We start from the raw sequence: 13,905 nt of genomic DNA on the forward strand, positions 1-13,905 counted from the left end.
GGACAGTCATCTGTGACCAAAATGAGAATCGAAAAAGTCCTCCACAACACACACTCTCTCCACTAACGAAACAACGATACAGACCACGTCAGCTACCGACTTCAATGTGTTCTATCGCCTACTATGTCCATCCGGGTTGCCACTGTCGCTGGCTCCGCATAACACGTCGCTGTGCCCCAGGCCGCGGCTTCTCGACCTGTCCTCACCTCCTCGACGGCACCGCCAGGCTTGTTCCACCGGCCTATCGCTCACGGCTGCCCGGCTTCGTCCCCGGTGGCTCTGCTTCCGCCGTCGATGCTGCGTTTCTGCTGCTGCCACCGCCCTCGTCGGCCTGTCCGCTGCACGACCTGCACGGTTGTTACGACCGCAACGACATTCGACGCGTGCTGGACGTGCAGAACGGCATGCGATGGGGGTCCGGGCCAAACAGGGAAGACGTAGGCGTCGAGTGGAACTGCTGCATTCTTTAGGATCGTGAGCAATTTCAGCGGACATCAACTTCTCTTTCTCTAGCTACTATCTCTCATAAAGGTAAGGAGGCGCAGCCTCGTCTAAGAACAAAAACCCAGATTTACAGCGCAATTCCGATCCGTTTAATAATATTCTGCCCCGTTGTTAACCCGCTATTCACGAGGTGAACTCGACGGCGCGCTTGACCGTGGTGTTGCTGGCCATCTGGAAGGCCACGACACCACCAAACGGTCCAGCTGAGTTGGAGTTGGCAATCTTGATGAGACACACGTTGGACAGGCCGTTGACTGTGCCGTTGCAGGTAGTTCCAGCCGGGATAGAGACGGCAACAGGCTGTGGGTGTCAGCGAGTGAGAGGAGAGGAGAGAAGAGAAGAAGAGAAAGAAGAGAAACTCACAAAGTCTTTGTTCACGTTGGCCGCCCGTTTGGCGATGCCCACCTTGACCATGAATCGACGAACGACGCCTGATGACTTGATCTCGCCGCCGTCACCGGGCACTTGGGTCAGAATTTCGGCCTTGGTGCCGCTGGCAAAGGCGCCGGTGCCAGTCGTGTCCACAATGGCCTGCAGGGGGCCGGCGCCGTCCGTGGTGACAATGTGAAAGGTACCCGAGAGCGAGCCGTTGGTAGCCGAGACTTGTGGCAGCGTCGAGCCCGAGAGCTCCTGCGCCTGGGCCACCATCGAGACTGTGTTCTTGCCCTGGCTGTTGGTCCTGCCCAGACCGTTGGTGGCGATCTTGGTAGAGCTGAAGACGGTGGTGTCGACTTCCGTCTGGGACGAGTCAGCATGGCCTGCCATTGTGTATGCAGAGAACAGTGGTAGTCACAGACCTTGGAATTGGACCCGGCACCAGGAATGACAGCACCCTTGATGCCGATAGCAGTGGTGTTGCCGCCAGCATCGCCCGTGATGACGGCGATCTTTCCGTGAGCGGCAACGAGAGGAGAGGCGGCAAGCGCGAGGAGAAGGACTCTGGCGAACATGATTGCGATAGTGCGGACTGATGAAGAAGTTGCTGAAGAGGTTGGAGCAGAGAGATACGAAAGAATGCTGTGAAATCGGAAGAACAAAAGGGCTCGATTCAATCGGCCAGAGAGAAGAATAGCTGGAGAAAGGAAAGAAGAAGAAGCTGATGAGGAGGGACAGAACCATATGCCAAAAGGCAGAAGGAGATGGTGCACTTATACATGTCCATGTCTCCCATGTTCTCGGGGTGGACATCGTCTCCTCGCTCTCGCCGGTCCTACCCCTTGGCTACCCCTCGGGTAAGGAGCCCCTCGGGCAAGGAAGGACGACGATGTGAGCATTGCGACAGGAGTGGAGAGGCCAGAAGGCAAAAGCTTGGCAAGGGGCTCACAAACAAAACAGCACGAGAGCCTGGCGGCTCGAGCAGAAGCAACGGCCGTGGCTCGGCCGTTTCGATATGCGATACATCTGAGGCCAGCATCACGATGGCTGATGGCTGCTTCTGCTGGCTGCTTCTCTTGGGGCTGCATCTGGTTTGCGGGGTCGCCCTCAACAAAGATGGCTGTACATAGACTGCATATTGAAACCAGGGCGGCTCGGCCGACGAAACTGTCGGGTGTAATCCCCGTTTCCAGTGCTGCCGATCCAAACGGACCGCAGGATCGCTAGATCGCTGACGGGGTCCCTGGCAAGAGGCGTTTTGGGAGAGTTCGACATCTTCCTACGGTCCAAGAGCCACATTCCTTTTGCAGCCTAGCAACAGCTCGTATCCAGTTTGTCCTTCAGCCGCAGCGAGTACCAGCCGTCCAAGTCGGGATCGCTGTTGAAGTGGTGGAGCGTCAATGCCCGTCTTCGTTGCAGCGAACTACTCGATACGGCCAAGGAGACGATCTTGCGACGCTGGGTGTCGGCGCCTTGGTCACCACCACCCTGCTTCTCTCCCTCACTCTTTCGTTTCGATTTACTGGGCCTCTCGTTTCAGGATGACGCCTCGTACGAATTTGCAAAATACTCCAGTAGAAACTGCTGGCAGGATCCGCATACGTTCGCAAATCTCTTGAGTCGCGGGGTGTCTAGACGGCCCCCCTTCTGCTCAGAAGCTCAGAAATACCCAGAAGCTGGGAGTGCACGAAGCGATGCAGCATTGAGGTTGTGGTGGGTCAAACCAAGCCGAAAACCAATCGCTTACTAGATCGTTGTTCTGCCACACCCTACCGCCTTGCCTGAAACGTCTCCAAAAGCCTTCAGACCTCTGACACCAATCAGTCCTACTTGCTCTACCCATTCTCAGGCATTGGCCATGTGGAAGCATTTGTCGCCAAGAACGGTTTGTTTTTTACTGCATACCTTTTGATGCTCAATGCCTGATCTGTTGCCCGAAATCCAGTGTTTTTAGAGACGTCAGCAGGTTGAGGGGTTTTTTGTATTGAATATCCATCTCTTGCCGCCCTCTGGACAACTGAATTGTAGCAACCTCAGATGTGGCTGAGTCAGCATAATCACTCTTGCGTTTCTATGGCGAAGTGGGAGAAAAGTAAGTACGGGTCTCTCCAACTCCTTCAGAACCAGGCAGAGATCGGCATCTGCAGACTGCGTAACGTTATGATTCCCACTTACTTCCTACCTACTGTGTGATCAAAAGAACTCTCGTGCTAGCTGATCTGCCACACCATCCATGCATGCGCTTCATCTTGCAGGATCGCATGCATACGAGACAAGAGAAAGAACCGAACTATTGGTAGTCCCGGATGTTGAGCTAAACGAGAATGGACTGACACCGACTCGAAGCTTACGAGGGAACAATGGCCTTTCACTTGATAACCTGTTGTGTTCTTCGGCGAAACGTCGTTCCTTTGCGATCATGGTCAGGCGAAGCGGATTCATAGTGGTCATTTCTGATCCTTCCTGCAGTGACTGAGTCAAATGCTATTGGTTCACAGGACGGACTTTGCTACCTATATGACCGTCGGTGAGCACTCGGTCGACAGCCCCTTTATCACAAGGACGACTCGCTGGCTAATGCCTCTTCCACACCATATTGGATGTTGCGGCATGACCGAGAACCATATCTTGATATGCCACCGCTCTTTTGAGTTAGTCTCAAGAATGAATTTACAGTTCAGACCCTCCTCGATGGGCATGCATCATGCAGAATGAGAGGGGGGGCGGGAGGGCCCTTTAAATGGACCAGGGGGCGAAAACGTGTTCTAAACTCGCCGTTTCTTTGGTCCGTCGGCCACGGAAGCCTCACCGGCATGTCGGGCAGCCCGGGCGGGCGATCGCCCTTGGCATGGACTCGAGGGCGTGCTTAAACTGCATCGTGCAGATATCGAACTGGCCTCCCGCAGTTGGAACGGCTAAGCCTTGGGAAGCAACGAGGCAACACCAGGGAAGCCTGTCAAGCTTTCGGTCCCTGACCTCCAGAACTTGCCAAGACCAGCGGGAAGAAGCCAAGACGGCAGGTTCGATTCGGCTTCGGGAGACCTTGCGGGAAGATGTTTGGTCTTGTATTCGTATGACGTCTTAACAGATGAGCAGCTTCAAGATGGATCTGCCTTGTCAGAAACCCGGCGATAGCCCGGGTTCTGAGGCAAGGAAACGAGAAACGAAGGAGAGCGAAAAGACGAGAAAGGACCGAGTTACAGGGCCAATCAGAGAGAATATAACAGGAGCGTGCTTCTAGCTGCAGCATGAAACATTATTCTCTGGCTGGTAGAAAGGCCTCAGCTGCGCCTGCAAGCGCGAGTGTGGCCGTACGAGTAGCTGGAGCCGTCGGGAACAACGGCAGGGAGGGCCGGAATGCGATACCTAGCTCAACGGTTGGTTTCCAAACGTCGGGACACAATCAATTTACGAAGTACTCGTAAGACAGTCAAAAAACAGGCCCAATTAGGCAATTGGTAAGGCCACGGCAGGATGCTATCGGTCTGCACTAACAGTTGGCATAATATTAGAAAGCCAGCACGTGGGCTGAGAAGGGCGAATGGTTAGCTATAGCCGGAGGCAGAAAGGAGGAGTGGGGCAGCAGAGGTACGAGGCTGCGCCCTAACTCCGCATCCAGCAATTGGGTTTGCTTAGAGCCTGTAGATCTCACACGTGTAGAGATGCAGCGACGCCATTGGCTGGAGACCTCGAGACTGCCAAGAATGCGCTAAGCATGCATCTCCGCCTCGATCCACCGTCTGTTGCGACCTCTTGTCAGAGCACGCGACCAGTAGCCATGATAGACATGATGTAGACGGCCAAAGACCGAGGCCAAGAACAGTGACCGGCAGTGCCGTCTGGAGGAGGGCCGCCAGGGGCGAGACGACGTGACTCTGGCTTGCATTCGCGTGGATGTGGACTGGCGAGGCTGCAGGCAGACGTGCCGAATGCCAGAGAGCCTGAACAGAGATCAGATAAGTAACTCGCACACCGTCCGTATGTACATAGGATATAGGATGCATAGCTACTGCTGCAGAGGGACAACAGCTGCAAGCAAACGTATTGGGCGGGTCTGCACAACTAGCTCTTTCCTCGCATTCTCCTTCTGTTTTTCTGTCCGGAGGGTGCCACCTTCCCTCTGTCCTTTGTACCTTCCCCTGCAGGCGATCGGCCAACATAGTTACGTGTATCTTTTCATAGCTCCTTCTCCCTTCCCGTCCCATAAAAAGCGTCCCCGTAGCACGCCGCCGGCCTCCGTCGTACCATAGGGTCAAGCCAGTGGAAAAACAACCGCATTTGGCCCGCCCCAGCGCATCTACTGTCCTGCAGCGTGCTAGTGTCGAATTTTTCTGCACTCAGTCATGACCCCACGGCTGGTCGCCACAGCTCCAGAGGAGCTAACAAGGGTAAAAGATCGAACATGAAAACCCGAATTAAATTAAAAAAAAACAAAAACTCAGAACGTGGGAGGATGGGACCATGGCTGGGGAAGCTAAAACGTTCATATAAGCTACTGCTCTCCGACGTCCTCGCTTTCCGACCTCTTCTCCTTCTTCCTCTCTTTCAGGCCAACCTGCTCGTCTTCGACTTTCCATCCGCTGGGAACCGAGAGACTTGTCTCTGACCATCTTCGTTTGGTCACTTCACCACCCCCCTTCTTCCATTTCCATCTCATCTTCTCTCCCCCACGAGATGTCCAATTTCGTCCAGCACCAGCAGGTTCACCAGGCCAGCATTGGCCTGATTCCTGTACCACACGGCCCAGAAACGGGCGACGAGACGGAGAACTACCCCGTTGGTCCAGAAGGCTACTACACCGAAGAGCAGGAACGCGAAATCTTCAAGTATCTGACGCACCCCGACGACAGCTTCGACGAGAATGGCACCTACTGGGCCGATCTGAAGCTGGGCAAGCGCATTTCCTTTGTGAACAAGGTCAACAACGCCGAGGCCGCCAAGGAGCTCAAGAGTACCTGGCAGCTGTTCAAGACGGACCCTCTCGGCCCCGTCACCTGGTATTTCCGCAATGCCGTCCTTCCTGGTGCTGGTCTCGGCCTGGAGGGCTATGTCCTCTTCTCCATTGGCAACCTGAGCCCGCTCTTCGCTCTCGCCTGGCCTCACTGCTGGGGCTCCAAGAAGGCCCTCGACTGCGACACAAATTGGATTTCTGCTGTGTCCTATCTCGAAGTCGTCGGCATCATGATCGGCCAGGCCGTCGTTGGTGTATGTTCACCCATTACAATTGCAAATCCGTCTAGTTCATTGAGCCTTGGCTAATTCTCGTGCAAATAGGTCATGGGTGATTGGCTCGGTCGTCGCTGGGGTCTGATCCAGGACGCCATGATTATGTTCGTCGGTCTGCTGATGCTCACGGCCAGCTGGGGCCTGACCATGAACGGCTGGGTTGTCTGCTATGCCTGGTCGCTGTTCTTCTACGGCTTCGGTGTCGGTGGCGAGTATCCCATGACGGCCACATCCTCGATGGAAAATGCCGTTGGTGCCGGCAAGCTCTCTACCCGTGACGATCGCCTCCACCGTGGCCGCAAGGTCACCATGGCCTTTCTGATGCAGGGTTGGGGCCAGCTGGCCAACCAGGCCCTGCTCATCATCCTTCTGCTCATCTTCCACCACGGCCAGGGTGACCCGCCGTACAGCCTGTCATCCGTTCAGTGGACCTTCCGTCTCTCGTTTGCCTTCCCCGCCGTCGGCACGCTCTGGCTCGTCTACTACCGTGTCTACAAGATGCCCAACGCCTCCCGCCAGCTCCAGATCGCCAAGAAGAAGAGCAATGTCACCGGCTACGATCTGGCCTCGCTGCAGATCACTGTCCACCACTTTGGCGGCCGTCTGCTCGCCACTGCCGGAACGTGGTTCTGCAACGACGTTTTCTTCTATGGAAACAAGCTGTTCCAGGTTCGTACAATGCTCTGGTCGCCCTCTCTGCTCTCTTGCCCTACTAACTCACTCAGTCGCAATTCATCAGCGTCATCACCGGCGGCTCCAAGAGCGTCATGGTTGGCTGGGTGTGGAACATTTGCAACATCATCGTCTCGCTGGCAGGCTACTACCTGGCTTCCTTCCTCATTGACAACAAGCTGTACGGCCGCAAGATGATGCAGCAGATCGGCTTCCTGATGTGCTTCGTCATGTTCGTCGTCCCGGCTTTCCACTACAAATACTACGTCAGCTCCGAGCACATCCATGCCTTCCAGGCCATGTACTTCATCTCTTCGTTTTTCAACCAGTTCGGCCCCAACTCTGTCACCTTCCTCGTCGCCGGCGAGGTTTTTCCTACCCCCGTGCGTGCCTCGGCTCACGGCTTCTCTGCCTGCATTGGCAAGGCTGGTGCCCTCCTTGCCTCGGTTCTCTACAATTACATCGACATTCAGACCAAGTTTTACGTCGTTCCCTGGTTCGGCCTGGCTGGCATGGTCTTGACCTTTGTCTTCCTGCCCGACACGACCGGCCTGGACCTGAAGGAGCAGGAGCGGCGCTGGGACTACATCAAGCAGGGCCGTGAGCATGAGTACCACGGCATTGCCGTCCACCCTCAGCACCTGTCGCTTTGGGAGCGCATTCGGGGTGTGGGCAAGTACTACGACCCGAAGCTTGACCTGAAGTCCAAGATCGAGGACATGCGTGCCGATTGGGAAACTCGCGAGTTTGCCAAGCGCAATGCTGAGCATGAGGGCGGCAAGGAGCACGGCGATGACGAGCTGACGGCCGAAGCACACCGCTACTTCCAGCACACCAGCAAGGGCAGCCCGCGTCTTGCAGGCCAGAATGGCAGCGGCAGCGGAAGCAATGGCGTCCTTGAGGATGACTACAACAACGAGAAGGATGCTAGCGCTTGATTTGTTTGTGTTTTTGTGTAATTTGTATTTTGTGGATAAAAGTGCCTACTATAGTATACCCAAGCAGAGGTCAGTGAAGCTGACGATGTAATGACATCCATTTGATAACTTTCGACGTTCTTCGAGACCTGTGTAAATCATTCTTACACATCCCGATGTTCATAGCAAATGAAAAGCTATGAGCATGTACGAGTAGCAGCGATTCGCGCAGGCAGTGAATGCCTTACGAGGACTCAGCCATCAGCTGTCAAGCTCTGGAAACGGGGGTGGATGCACGTGACACGAGGAGCACAAGAATTGGTGCCTGAGGCACTAAACTCCGCAGAGGACACAGATCCTCAATTCGAGGCCATCTCACAGCACTCTGTATTGCTTCACCGTAGGCTCCCCCACCTAATCGCCGTTTCTTTTTCTCAACCACCCTGTGCATCGTATCGGCGTGCCAACACCCTTTACGATGCGGTTGGACGTTAAGGTAAGGTCGACCTGCTCTTCGCTTGACGAAACGCGCGCTATTTAGCTGCCGGCGCATCTTGCCATCCCCTTGACAGTGGCCCATCCGTTTTCGCGTCTCGCAGCTAACCCGAGGTTCGACGGCCACAGAGAAGCCTCTTCGCCCGGAGCGAGCGGGTGAAGGGTATTGACTTTCACCAACATGAGCCATGGGTTCTCACGACACTCTATTCCGGTACGCAAGGCGCCGTTTCTCTCCCTCCCCCCCTTCTGCCAGCCTGATGAATGGGCCTCGATCCCGATTCGGCCAAAGGATTGCTGTCCAATAGCCTGCTGAGATGCAATTTGTCTGACCAAACAACTGCGATTATCAGGCCAATGCCACATCTGGAACTACGAGACGGGCCAGATTGTCAAGACGTTCGAGCTCACCGATGTCCCTGTGCGAGCGGGTCGCTTCATGTGAATAGCATTCCTCGTGTCCTCCCTCATTCGCAGATGCCAGCTGACACGAGACGTCCGACAGCTCGAGGAAGAACTGGATTGTCTGCGGCAGCGATGACTTCCAGATGCGGGTGTACAACTACAACACGTCCGAGAAGATTACGAGCTTCGAGGCTCACCCCGACTACATCCGTGCCCTGGCGGTCCATCCGTACGTGTGTCCCTGTTTCCGAAGGCCGTGTATCGCGCGGGGTATAGCTGCTGACCTGTTCCAACAGCACCCAGCCGTTTGTGCTCTCTGCCAGCGATGACATGACGATCAAGTGCTGGGACTGGGAGAAGGGATGGAAGTGCATCCAGGTGTACGAGGGCCACAGCCACTACGTTATGGGACTGGCAATCAACCCCAAGGACACCAGTCTGTTTGCGTCTGCCTGCTTGGACAGGACCGTGAAAGTGTGGTCGGTATGTGGCCGCTGGCAGCCTGACCTCCGCACCTTGTGGGCTACCAACTGACTCTTTTGCTGCAGCTTGGATCTAGCACTGCCAACTTTACCCTGGAGGCGCACGAGACCAAGGGCGTCAACTTTGTCGACTACTGTAAGCTTAGTATAAGGAAGATGGTGGCCGGTGCATTTGACTGTGCTAACGCGGTGCCTCTCGTGCCAAGACCCCCACTCCGACCGGCCTTACATTCTCACGACGTCCGACGATCGGACAATCAAGATCTGGGACCTGACGACCAAGTCTCTCCAGGCGACGCTGGAAGGTCACACGAACAATGTGTCATTCGCGGTCTACCACCCGGAGCTGCCCATCATTGTGTCTGGTTCAGAGGATGGCACGATCAAGATCTGGCACAGCGGCACGTACCGTCTCGAACAGTCGCTCAACTACGGACTGGAACGTGCGTGGTGTGTAACGTACCAGAAGGGCAAGCAGGGCGTCGGTGTCGGGTTTGACGACGGCATCGTGGTGATCAAGATGGGCCGCGAGGAGCCGGCCATCTCGATGGACGCGTCGGGCAAGGTGATTGCGGCCAAGAACAACGATGTGGTGTCGGCGATCATCAAGCCGGACCCGACGGTGAAGGGCAACGAGCCGATCAACCTGCAGACCAAGGACTTTGGGCAGTGCGAGGTGTACCCACAGACGCTGCAGCACTCGCCCAACGGCCGGTTTGTGGCGGTGTCGGGCGACGGCGAGTACATTATCTACACGGCGCTAGCCTGGCGGCAGAAGGCGTTTGGCAATGCGCTGGACTTTGTCTGGGGCAGCAAGGACAACAGCAACGACTACGCGGTGCGCGAGTCGGCGACGTCGGTCAAGATCTACAAGAACTTTGTGGAGAAGAGTGGCGGGCTCGACGTGGGCTTCCAGGCAGATGGACTCCACGGCGGCATCCTCCTGGGCGTGCGTGGTGCGGGAGGCGTGTCGTTCTTCGACTGGCAGAGCGGCAGCCTTGTGCGCCGGATCGAGGTAGAGCCGCGGGAAGTGTACTGGTCGGACAGCGGCGAGCTGGTATGTCTTGCGTGCGAGGACACGTTCTACATCCTGCGGTTCTCGCGCGAGAGCTACGCTGCGGCAGTGCAGGCAGGCGAAGTCGAGGACGACGGGGTGGAGGCGGCGTTCGAGGTGATCACAGACCAGAACGAGGCCGTGCGCACGGGCAAATGGGTGGGCGACTGCTTCGTATACACGAACAGCACGAACCGGCTCAATTACCTGGTTGGCGACCAGACGTACACGGTAAGTTTGGCTTCGGCTACGGCTTTGGCAGCCAGAGGTGGTGTGGACGCTGGCTGACTCTCTACGCGCTGCAGATCTCGCACACGGACGTGCCGATGTACATTCTGGGCTACATCCAGAGGGACTCGAGAATCTACCTGGCCGACAAGGACATCAACGTGACTTCGTTTGCGCTTTCCGTCAGCCTTCTCGAGTACGAGACATGTGTTCTTCGCGGCGACATGGACGCAGCCGCAGAGCTACTTGTACGTCTTGGCGATGCGCAGTGTGTCCTTGCGGTTTTAGTGTTGTGTACTGACGAGCTGTAGCCGACGATTGAGGACAGCCAGATGAACAAGGTGGCCCGCTTCCTGGAGGGACAAGGTAAGAAGACGATGCGGGCCGATGGATGCGAAGACGGCGCATGCTGACTAATCATTTAGGCCTCAAGGAGCTGGCACTGGAAGTGGCAACGGATCCAGACCAGAAGTTCGACCTTGCGCTTTCGCTAAATCGGCTCGACGTTGCGCTGGAGCTTGCGCGGACGGCCGACGTGGAACACAAGTGGAAGTCTGTTGGTGGTAAGTGAGGCGTCGAATATGACGGACGAGGCTGTGACTGTGGCTAACGAGGACCTTGCAGATGCGGCATTGACAACATGGGATGTGACTCTTGCATCGGAGTGCTTCTCGCACTCAAAAGACCTGGGATCGCTTCTGCTGCTGCACAGCTCAACGGGCAACCGGGAGGGTCTGGCAGAGCTGGACAAACTGGCGACGGAGGCTGGATCGTACAACGTTGCTTTTACGAGCCGGTGGCTCTTGGGCGACGTGGATGGCTGTATTGAGACGCTTTCAAAGACGGGCCGGCTCGCAGAGGCAGCGCTGTTTGCACAGACGTACAAACCCAGCTCGGCGGCAGCGGTGGTGGGCGAGTGGAAGCAGAGCCTGGAGAAGGCGAAGAAGGGACGGGTTGCCAAGCTGATTGGGGTTCCGGGCGAAGATGAGGAGCTATTTCCGGAATGGAACGAGTGGCTGCAGCTGGAGAAGCAGGGGAGCTTGCCGGCAGAAGGGAAGCTCGTGGGCGTAGAGGAGCCTGCGGAGAAGGAAGAGGAAGAGGCAGCGGAAGAGGAGGCAGCAGAAGAAGAGGCAGAGGAAGAGGAGGAAGAAGAGTCTTCGGATGAGTAGGACTTGTCAACACCATCTCCTCGGTGAGAGTGTTTCTTAGAATGGGTAGTCTATGGACGAAGTGTTTGGTGATATGTATTACTCATCAAACTCGCTATATAAGCAGACCGAGCCTCACCGTATCGGAGCAATAGCAGCCGAGCAGCCAATCACGAAGCTCGCAAAGTAGAACATACTCGCAAGGCCGTGTATCTGGAATCGGCGGCTTCTTGAGAAGACCATCCGATAGTCAGGGTTCCCCTATTCTCACAATCTCGTTGTATTTATAGCTCTTGCCACTGCGCGTGGGAGCCAGACGTGTGCGCGGTTTTCTGCCGTACATATTGTTGGCGAGCCGCAGTGTTCCAAGCGAGGACTCGTTATCAGCGACATTACGAACAGAGTGGCAATCGACCTACAATGACGAAAGTATTCGACGCCGCGGAAGGTAGGCAAGGGAGCGAAAGCGAGAGGTGGCAGGCAGCAGTCAGTAGCTAACGAGTGACAGTGGCCAAGCACTCGACGGCCGAGAGCTGTTGGGTGGTGCTATACGGCAACGTGTACGATGTGACCGACTTTATCCCGTCTCATCCGGGCGGCTCGCGCGTGATTCTGCAGCTGGCGGGACGCGACTGCACGGCAGAGTTCGACCCGATCCATCCGCCGGGGACGCTGGACGAGCTGAAGCCGGAAGCGAAGCTGGGGACGCTGGACGTGGAGAGCATAAAGGTGGGAGGGGGGGATGACGATAAAAGTGCTCCCAAAGACGACGAGACGTATCGCCCCCCACCGCTGGAGTCGCTGCTGAACCTGGACGAGATGGAGACGGTGGCGACGAAGCTGGTGCCGCGCAAGGCGTGGTCGTACTACTTTTCGGCGGGCGACGACCTGCTGTCGAAGCGGCTGAACCATACGGTCTTCCAGCAGATCCTGCTGCGGCCGCGCGTCTTTGTGGACATGACGGCGTGCTCGACGACGACGACACTGCTGGGCGGCCAGCTGGCGGTGGGCCTGCCGGTATTTGTGTCGCCGGCAGCGATGGCGCGTCTGGGCCACCCGGACGGCGAGGCCGGGATTGCGCGCGGCGTCTCACGGTTTGGGGCGTTGCAGATCGTGTCGCACAACGCGTCGATGACGGTGGAGCAGATCGTGGCGGACGCGCTGCCGGGACAGCTCTTTGGCTGGCAGATCTACGTGCAAAAGGACCGGCGCAAGAGCGAGGCGATGCTGGCCCGGATCAACGGCCTGTCCCAATACTACCGCTGTGTGGTCCTGACGCTGGATGCCTCTGTGCCGGGAAAGCGTGAAGACGACGAGCGACAGCAGTTTGGGACCGGAGCCAGCTTTGCGGCCGCTACCCAGGATGTCGGCAGCCAGCCGGCCGGGGCCGGGATCGGACGGCAGATGTTCTTCGGCACAGCCACCGACATCACGTGGCAGACCACGCTGCCCTGGCTCGCTGCCCACACGTCGCTGCCGATCGTGCTCAAGGGCATCCAGACCCACGAAGACGCCTGGCTGGCGGCTCGCTATGCGGCCGCCCATCCCGGCTCGGTCCAGGCCATCATCCTGTCGAATCACGGCGGCCGCTCGCTCGACACGGCTCCGCCGGCCATCCACACGCTGCTCGAGATCCGCAAGTACTGTCCGGCCGTGTTCGACCACGTCGAGGTCTGGATCGACGGCGGCGTCCATCGCGGCACCGACGTCGTCAAGGCTCTCTGTCTCGGCGCCAAGGCTGTCGGTGTCGGTCGCGCTGCCCTCTGGGGCCTCGGCGCTGGCGGCTGGCGTGGCGTCGACCGTACCTTTGAGAGTGAGTGCATGTGTTCCGGTGTCGCGCTGTCTCCATCGCTTGACCTCGTCTCCGTCGTACGCCTTCTTCTGACCTCCTTCACCAGTCCTCTCCGACGAGATCAAAACCTGCATGCGTCTGCTCGGCGCCACCTCCATCGCCGACCTCAACCCACGTCTGGTGAGTGTCAAACCACACGGCTCTGCCAAGCTGCCCAATCCCCCAATCCCCCAATCCCCCAATCCCCAACCCATTCTCCCAACACCCGTCATCATCCGCTGACCTTCAGGTCAACACACGTGCTGTCGAACGAGACATCTTCGACGGCGGGGCTGGCCTCAACGAGCTCGGCCTCCTCCCCGTCAAGGCTAAGATCTGATCGCCACCGCCCGGCCACGATGTAGACCACTCCCTGTTATATATTGCATACAATCACACAATTGCACAAATGCATCCCAACCGGTAGAATTGCTCCCGTGTCCCTTTAGGAAGGTGCGCAACCCTCGCGTGCCTGCCGTCTCAACGTCCTCTGAGCCGACCAGGGTCCTGCACCACTACTGGTCCGGAGCAAAGGCCCTAGAACAGAACAGCCCATTTACGGAGATGG

At 57.1% G+C, this 13,905-nt stretch overlaps 5 protein-coding genes across 5 annotated transcripts; 4 read left to right on the forward strand and 1 right to left on the reverse strand.

The window, feature by feature from the left end:
• Positions 1-104: 104 nt before the first annotated feature.
• On the forward strand, positions 105-470 carry CMQ_7846 (uncharacterized protein; the record flags this gene model as incomplete). Its single annotated transcript, XM_014313486.1, has 1 exon — positions 105-470. One exon carries the CDS (start codon positions 105-107, stop codon positions 468-470), a length of 366 nt encoding a protein of 121 aa, XP_014168961.1.
• A 157-nt stretch (positions 471-627) lies between these two features.
• Positions 628-1,454, reverse strand: CMQ_7786 (cell surface protein; the record flags this gene model as incomplete). The annotated part of the gene is made up of 3 exons (XM_014313426.1): positions 628-804; positions 868-1,242; positions 1,302-1,454. 3 exons carry the CDS (start codon positions 1,452-1,454, stop codon positions 628-630), a joined length of 705 nt encoding a protein of 234 aa, XP_014168901.1.
• Positions 1,455-5,553: 4,099 nt separating this feature from the next.
• On the forward strand, positions 5,554-7,715 carry CMQ_8015 (major facilitator superfamily transporter phosphate; the record flags this gene model as incomplete). Its single annotated transcript, XM_014313655.1, has 3 exons — positions 5,554-6,084; positions 6,154-6,774; positions 6,831-7,715. The coding sequence occupies 3 exons, from the start codon at positions 5,554-5,556 to the stop codon at positions 7,713-7,715; spliced, it is 2,037 nt and encodes a 678-aa protein (XP_014169130.1).
• Positions 7,716-8,172: 457 nt separating this feature from the next.
• On the forward strand, positions 8,173-11,527 carry CMQ_7929 (copi vesicle coat subunit; the record flags this gene model as incomplete). Its single annotated transcript, XM_014313569.1, has 11 exons — positions 8,173-8,190; positions 8,319-8,403; positions 8,543-8,630; positions 8,695-8,823; positions 8,891-9,077; positions 9,143-9,212; positions 9,283-10,361; positions 10,436-10,606; positions 10,670-10,724; positions 10,784-10,921; positions 10,983-11,527. The coding sequence occupies 11 exons, from the start codon at positions 8,173-8,175 to the stop codon at positions 11,525-11,527; spliced, it is 2,565 nt and encodes an 854-aa protein (XP_014169044.1).
• A 399-nt stretch (positions 11,528-11,926) lies between these two features.
• CMQ_7855 (mitochondrial fmn-dependent dehydrogenase) lies at positions 11,927-13,677 on the forward strand (the record flags this gene model as incomplete). The annotated part of the gene is made up of 4 exons (XM_014313495.1): positions 11,927-11,954; positions 12,015-13,319; positions 13,405-13,478; positions 13,588-13,677. The coding sequence occupies 4 exons, from the start codon at positions 11,927-11,929 to the stop codon at positions 13,675-13,677; spliced, it is 1,497 nt and encodes a 498-aa protein (XP_014168970.1).
• Between the last annotated feature and the right edge of the window lie 228 nt (positions 13,678-13,905).

This window comes from Grosmannia clavigera (genome assembly GCF_000143105.1).
Source record: "Grosmannia clavigera kw1407 unplaced genomic scaffold GCSC_82, whole genome shotgun sequence".
Lineage (NCBI taxonomy): Eukaryota > Fungi > Ascomycota > Sordariomycetes > Ophiostomatales > Ophiostomataceae > Leptographium > Leptographium clavigerum.